A 7,425-nucleotide genomic window follows, 5' to 3' on the forward strand; every position below is an offset into this window, starting at 1 on the left:
CCAGTATTTTTGAGATGGCTGATGGAAATACACTGTCTTCAAGTAGCTCAGAGCTGGGTCTTGGGGCTCCTGCGTTGTCCCTGTTACTCACTAAACACAGATTGACTGAGACTCCCACCCCTCAACAGACAATAACACACATAGGAGAGTGCCTGTGTACACACACACACACACACACACACACACACACACACTCCCCACACCTTCCTTTCCCCCCCCCTTTCTCTTTTTTTAAGCAATGCTTTGTTGTGCTAAAACTAGTTGGACGAGTTAGGGTGTTGCTCCTGCTCCTGAGGCCCTGGCCAATGGAACCCGATCCACCCCGCTGTGCGTAAGCGCGCAATTAAGGATTTAACCAAGGCTGTGCTGCGCCTCAGCCAGCAGTCAGCCTGCGGGAGACAGAGCCTCCACGACTCCCAGCCTCCTCCTCGCCGCCGCCGCCTCCTCCTCTTCCTCCTCCTCCTTGGCTCCCACAGCCATGTCTGCTTAGACCAGAGCAGCCCCACAGCCAACTCCAGCAGCAGTCGTCGCCACAGCAGCAGGACAGCAGCCGGCCTGCGAGCGATGACAGGAGTGTTTGACAGAAGAGTTCCTAGCATCCGATCCGGTGACTTCCAAGCTCCGTTCCAGACGTCTGCAGCCATGCACCATCCGTCTCAGGAATCGCCAACTTTGCCGGAGTCGTCGGCCACGGATTCCGACTACTACACTCCCACCGGGGGAGCCCCGCACGGCTACTGCTCGCCTACCTCGGCTTCCTACGGCAAAGCGCTCAACCCCTACCAGTATCAGTACCACGGAGTGAACGGCTCTGCCCCGAGCTACCCTGCCAAAGCTTACGCCGACTACAGCTACGCCAGCCCCTACCACCAGTACGGCGGCGCCTACAACCGGGTCGCGAGCGCCACCAGCCCTCCAGGTACGCGGCGGGAGGCAGATGCAGAGGGGATCGGACACGGAGGGGGTCGCCTCTGCGACGTGGGTTGGGGAGGGGGGCCACGTCGTCCGCAGCAATAGAAGGCACACCTCGCTGAAGGGAGTAGGGGCCCAAACTGCACATAAGAGGCTTCTCATACCAGGTATTTGGAGATTCTCAGTGGAGGAACCCTGCCGAGGTTTAGTCTGGAGTCTCTTCCCTCCGGCACCCCTCGGGGTCCCTCCTTCGCTGGATTCCCAGCTTGCCTGGCCTGAAAGCCTGCTTGACCGTGGGGGGCGGCGGGGGAGGAAGGGGCAGGAGTGGAGAAAAGAATCCAGCAGCCCCAGTGGCCTTTGTGTAATAAAAGGAAAGTTAGTTGGAATTTGGGGTGCTGGGTTGCTGAGAGCCAGGGTGAAAGGCTAACTCAAAGACTGAAGTGAGATCAAGCCTGAGAAGCGCCACGAGGCCGCTCAGTCTCGGTGCCTGCAGCTCGCGGTGTGGCATGGGGGGCTGGGGAGTTGCAGCCGGCCAGAGAAGAGCGAGCCGAGGCTTTGCGGTTTATTCAAGGCATTTCCAAATACAAAAAGCCATTTAAAGTAGAGGGGGGTTGCTGAGAGTTCACGTCGTTAGAGGGATTTTTTTTTCTCACTCTCTCCATAGGTGCCTAAAATGTGTCTGCCTCCTCCTTCCTCACCTCCTCCTTTTTCGTCCACCTTGGAACTTCCTGAGAAAGTTATAGAGGGTTAGTGAGCTTGGGCGATAAATGAGAGGCATGAGGTCTCCTTGGAGAGGTTTTACTGGTCTAGTTTGATCTCTGCTCACTAGCACATTAATAAGCAAGCCTGCTAATATTAGTATCTCCTACTCCAGCAGAAAGGAGACCACAACCCTCATTCTCTACTCTTCCTCTCCCAGAGCTACACACATACACACACACACACACACACACACACACACACACACACACACACAAACACACACACACGCTCTCCACCCATCCCAGATACTTTGGGGGAAATGGGACACGTGGCTGCAGGGCATGGTGTAAAACACCAGTTCTGAGAGCTCCTCATCCCACCCCCAGCTGTCTGCATTTCCAACAGTGAGAATTCATCACGACCAGCCTCCCCTTTGCTGCGAAAATGCCCTACTACTGATTCCTTTTTGGTGTATCTCTGTCTCTGTATTCGTGCATAGGGCAAGATTTTTTTTTTTTTTTTGGATCAAGGACATATTAAGTCTATTTGTAAAAGAAACCAGACACATCTGTGAGCTCGCAGATCTGCAGTGAGATTACGGGTGCTGCATAATCGACTCTCTGTCTGCCAGCGGTCCCGACCGCTTGCGGCTGAAGTGAAGGAACATAGTTTGCTTGTCGGTCTTTGAACTTTGGAGACCTTGACTAGAGTCTTCCCTGCCCAAGCGTCTGGCATCTGCAGGCGCCCGAACAGACGCGGACAGAAGCGGGGTCATGGCCCAGCGCCTCCTCGCTTGCTGCTCTGGAAAAGGATTGGCCATTCACGCCCCAGAAACGCAAGGGAACGTTCGTAGAGTGGGTGGAAGAAAAGAAAAAAGTGGGGGGAGAAATAAGTATCGCTGAAGGGTTCCTTCCTTGACGCCAAGAAGCAGCTGCTGTGTACGACGTACCTTGCACAAATCCACCTCAATGAACACAGTAGTAATTAATCAGAGACTCGGCTTTTCTATGCTTTGGGGAGGAGGCAGCTTGGGACGCATAGTTCCTTAGTTTTTAAAAAGCAAAGGTGGTGATATGGGGAAAAAGAATGAAGACTACGTAATTAAAAACAAAAATCTCAGTGAGTGTATTTGAGGGCCTGTGCAGAAGCGCCATTGTCTGCCCACAAGCTCTAACCTAGTCTGTTTTGATATTTAGAGAAAGAAGTGGCCGAGCCCGAGGTGAGGATGGTGAATGGCAAACCAAAGAAAGTTCGTAAACCCAGGACTATTTATTCCAGCTTTCAGCTGGCCGCGCTACAGAGAAGGTTTCAGAAGACTCAGTACCTCGCCCTGCCAGAACGCGCCGAGCTGGCCGCCTCTCTGGGACTGACGCAAACACAGGTAAATCCGGCCGCTGCCGGGTACCCGCCCCGCCTCGCCTGCAAGCTTGGCTGGGCTGTACGGTTCGGTCCCGACTAGCTGGAGCCGATTCCATAGTATTCTCGAGAAACTCATAGACAGAAAGACACCAGCCCCTGTGCCCTTCCTTCCATGAGTCAGGCCGGCTGTTTCTGACACCTGACCGCGGGCACCAGATTTGTCGTTTGTTGGGAGATGTCTTCTTGCTTTAAGGCCACCAGGGGCTGGGGACCAGCATCCTAGGGTGGAAACACAGGGAGGGGTATTTCTGGGAGGGTCTCTCTAGCACCCTTGAAAAATATCTGGTTCTCTTCACAATAAGAACCTTCCCAGGGAATGGTGACCTGGCGGTGTTCTCCGGCCTCACAAAGGTTTCCAACGTCGCTTTGGGTTAGGGGAACTTGAAAGGTCTGTTCCTGCGGCTACTTGAGCTCCCAGCAGACTGAGGGTCGCAAAGTGGGGGGGCGCTGTTGTACGGGGAAACCTTCCCGAACTGGCCCCTTCTCTACCCACCCACTCCAACCTGCTGGGGCCTAGGCTGCAGAAAGAATGCTCAAGTCGCAGCCCAAAGCTGCTGACCGAGCCTGGCCTCCTGCATCTGAGCACCAAGAAGGGAATGGGCTGGAGACTGGGGAATCTCTCCTTTTCCTTAGCACCGTCGCCCCTTTCCTCTAGCTCTCTGACCATTGTGTGGGAGAGAGTCACCTCCTGGGGTCGCCTTGAGTGCACTGGGCACAGGCCTACACGTGCATTCCGGCCCCTATGGGCCTCCGGCAAGGTCCCGCAGCGCCAGTCCCTCCCATCAGTCCTGATAAAAACAAAGCCTTGGGGTCGCACTCTTGCTGGGGCCCGATGCCTGCTGAGCTGGACTGGGCGCCCTCTGGGGCCTCTCCTTTGCTTAGACGCGGGTCCTAGCCTCCAGGCTGTAGGAGGCCAGCCGCTGGGAGACGCCAGGGCCGGGCAGGCTAGAAGCCCTAAGAACCTCCAATCGCTTCCTGGTGAAAGGCCAGGGCAACCTCTGAGTGTCCCGGTAACCTGTGCCTTTGTTCCCCTACCCAGGTGAAAATCTGGTTTCAGAACAAAAGATCCAAGATCAAGAAGATCATGAAAAACGGGGAGATGCCTCCAGAGCACAGTCCCAGCTCCAGCGACCCTATGGCGTGTAACTCACCGCAGTCTCCAGCGGTGTGGGAGCCCCAGGGCTCGTCCCGCTCTCTCAGCCACCACCCTCACGCCCACCCTCCGACCTCCAACCAGTCCCCCGCTTCCAGTTACCTGGAGAACTCAGCTTCCTGGTACCAGAGCGCAGCCAGCTCCATCAATTCCCACCTGCCGCCGCCAGGCTCCTTGCAGCACCCACTGGCGTTGGCCTCCGGGACGCTCTATTAGAAGGGCTGCTCTCTTGCTATTTTTGGGACTACTGTGTTTTGCTGTTTTAGAAAATCAGAAAGAAATGAATTCATACGGGGAAGTTGGAAAACGGAAACAAAAAGATTCATGTGTAAAGCTTTTTTTTTTTTTTGCATGTAAGTTATTGCATTTCAAAGGACCCCCCACCCCCTTTTTTACGAACTGAAACTTTTTCTTTTTTGTGCAACTGTGGACACTATCAATGGTGCCTTGAAATCTATGACCTCAACTTTTCAAAAGACTTTTTTCAATGTTATTTTAACCATGTAAATAAGTGTAGATAGAGGAATTAAACTGTATATTCTGGATAAATAAAATTATTTCGACCATGAAAGTGGAATGCTTCTGCAAACTGCTCCTTTGGTCCCTTAATAACTGTCCAGCAAGGTCATATGCAGGAGTTAAGGGAAGACAAGCTCTACAGAGATCCAGCAATGTAAAAAAGAAAACAGAAGTCATAAGCTTCATGTTTGTAGAAATGTACATATGTGTATGTTGAATGCTGTATTTTATATATTTGTCTACATATATAGACCATGTATAACACTGTTATATTTAGGTATTTTTTGTCCTAATTACAAAACCATTTAGATAATGTTAAGTATAACTCCAATTGTTTCAGATAGAAACTAATATTGGAACCTAAATACATTTCTCCTACTTTGCACAAAAGAAGGCAACTGAAATCCTTCAATAACCCCTCTGAATTCTAAGCTCAAAGTAATTATGGTAGGAAACTACCCTCCCCATCAGCACGTGTATTGATAGAGCAATTAGACAAATTATACCACCTTCAAAAGGAGCTTCCAAAGATGAGAAAGGAAAAAGAAATCTACTCTCATTCCTATCATATATTTTTTTTTCTAAAAAATGTTTGGAGCATGGCAAGTGGTAGAGTCTTGGAGTCTTTATGTATGATTATAAATATGACCAGGTTCTTTCAGTCAGGAACACATCACTGGAAATGAGACAATGATGGACCTAAAACAGTAAGCCAAACAAGGAATATGGAGGTAGGGGGCATTCCCCTTTCTTTAAAAAAAAAAAAAAAAAAAGGAAGAGGGAGCTTGGGGGGGGGGGAGTGAAGCCATTGTGACCCTTTATTGATTTTGTTTCATGTTCCTAATGTAATTTTTCTTTCTCCATCCTCTGTATTACCATTCTATGGCTCTTTCAGAAGGCTCCCTTTGCTTTGCTTTTACATAAAACAGTGACAAGGCTGGTTCTAAATGGCAGGAAATGCAATCTTTGCTGGGCTTTCTTTGTGAACCTATCTTTGGGGTTGGCATGGAGGACTTATATATGACCTGGCCTATGACCTGTCTTTCGCCTCACTCCTCTGCATGTAGATATCAAGATTGTGCCCAGAGCTATAGCCAAGGCCGAGAACTGTGCCCCCAGGCCTGAAATGTAGGAGTCTTTCTGGTTGACTACCCTTTAATACACCTGAATCTATTTTCTTAGGATACCAAGGGAATGTACAATGTTGGAAATTACAAGATGCATGTGAAATATTTTACAGCTAGGAAATCAGCAGCAATAAATGTGATAAAAGAGCCTTTTGGGGAGGGGGTTAGAACATAAAAATTACATCCTGTCGTTTGAGGATTTCTGAGAAGACTCTTCCAGGGTTAGGAGACTAGACCTGAAAAGGCATGCTGTGTGCCTCTGGGCAATTTACAGAGTCTCTCTCTCTCTCTTTCTCTCTCTCTCTCTCCCTCTCTCTCTCTCCCTCTCCCTCTCCCTCTCTCTCTCCCCCCTCCTTTTCTTCTTCCTTCTACCTCCTCTCTTTCTTCTTTCCTTTTCCTTTTCTTTACAGAAGTGACACCAAGCCCACCAGATTGAAACTCCTTGGGGGTGGCACCCTGCCTGACCCAGGGGCAGTCTGGGCTGTTGAACCTTTGCCTACTCCAGAGGGAAGAAGAGTCAAGGGGGTAGGCGCACCTGGAGAGGGGGTGGTGATGTTGTGGGAGGCCCTTGACCCATTTTGTTTTCTGCACTGGCAGAGAATAGAATGAGGAAAGAGATGAAAATACCTGTTTCCTGAGCTTTCAGAAAGCCTGAGCTTTCTGAAGACCCTGGGACTTGAGAAGTCTCATGGTTGTACTCAGGCTTTCCGCTGGGGTACGCCTGTCCCCACCCTAGGGTGCTTGTTTGGGAAGGTTGACTGGAGCGAACCCACCGCACAACCTTTAACATTTCCCACCAATGTGCTTAGAAAACATGTTCTTTCCAGTTCTGATCCTTGTAAAGGCCGAAGTCATCTCCCTGGCCCCATTCCTGGTGGAAGGTGGGGGGATCCCTTCTCTCACCACCTGGGACCCCCAGACACAGCCTAGCCAACGAAAGGATGGGTCCAGACTTCTGGGGAAACAAGAGGGGTGCTCTTTAATAACTATCCTTCACTGCCAGCTTGGGCGCTGCTAGGGTTACCCAAGCGGGTTTGCAGAGCTGCCAGGCCCAGCACGGAGTCCCCAAAGCTTGGTTTCGGGATTCCTTCCCTTTTGCTAACCTCCCAGTGGTCTCTCCCCTCGTGCGTTTTTCTTTCTTTCTTTCTTTCTTTCTTTCTTTCTTTCTTTCTTTCTTTCTTTCTTTCTTTCTTTCTTTCTTTCTTTCTTTTTTTTTTAATTTGGTCCGGGAACCGAGAACAAAAATATTCTGGCAAGTGAGTCGCAACGGGCTTTCCCTGGCACCACGGGATTCTCCCCAGGGAATTTAACTCCCCGCAGTCCCCCGCCCAAGGATGTAAAAATAACAGATCCTCAGCAAAGTCTAAAAATATTTTTCTTGTGAGCGCGCGCGCTCCCTCCCACCTTCCCCTTTCCCCTCCATTGTTTCTTCCCATATCTAATATATGCTTACCACTCCTCAGAATTTTCTGGCTCTGGAGGACCCTGGACTTTGCATTGGGAGTCACGTGTGCCTGCCCCTTCCAGACCTCACCTGTCTAGCTCTGTCTAATACCCCAAGATGATTGAAGCCAAGAGATGGATTTTCTTTTC

General features: G+C 50.5%; 1 protein-coding gene across 1 annotated transcript; it reads left to right on the top strand.

The window, feature by feature from the left end:
• Positions 1-260: 260 nt before the first annotated feature.
• Positions 261-4,757, top strand: Dlx5 (distal-less homeobox 5). The gene is made up of 3 exons (XM_008855217.1): positions 261-919; positions 2,811-2,995; positions 4,073-4,757. Exons 1-3 carry the CDS (start codon positions 565-567, stop codon positions 4,400-4,402), a joined length of 870 nt encoding a protein of 289 aa, XP_008853439.1. The 5' UTR covers positions 261-564; the 3' UTR covers positions 4,403-4,757.
• The last annotated feature ends 2,668 nt before the right edge of the window (positions 4,758-7,425 follow it).

The sequence above is a fragment of the Nannospalax galili genome, unplaced genomic scaffold (genome assembly GCF_000622305.1).
Source record: "Nannospalax galili isolate Female #2095 unplaced genomic scaffold, S.galili_v1.0 scaffold187, whole genome shotgun sequence".
Taxonomy (NCBI): domain Eukaryota; kingdom Metazoa; phylum Chordata; class Mammalia; order Rodentia; family Spalacidae; genus Nannospalax; species Nannospalax galili.

Excerpts from the sequence above, each read along its gene's own strand:
- Dlx5 (XM_008855217.1), top strand. The coding sequence starts at position 565 with ATGACAGGAGTGTTTGACAGAAGAGTTCCTAGCATCCGATCCGGTGAC. Across the intron at positions 920-2,810 it reads GAGCGCCACCAGCCCTCCAG|AGAAAGAAGTGGCCGAGCCC; the intron begins GTACGCGGCGGG and ends TTTGATATTTAG. Across the intron at positions 2,996-4,072 it reads TGGGACTGACGCAAACACAG|GTGAAAATCTGGTTTCAGAA; the intron begins GTAAATCCGGCC and ends TCCCCTACCCAG.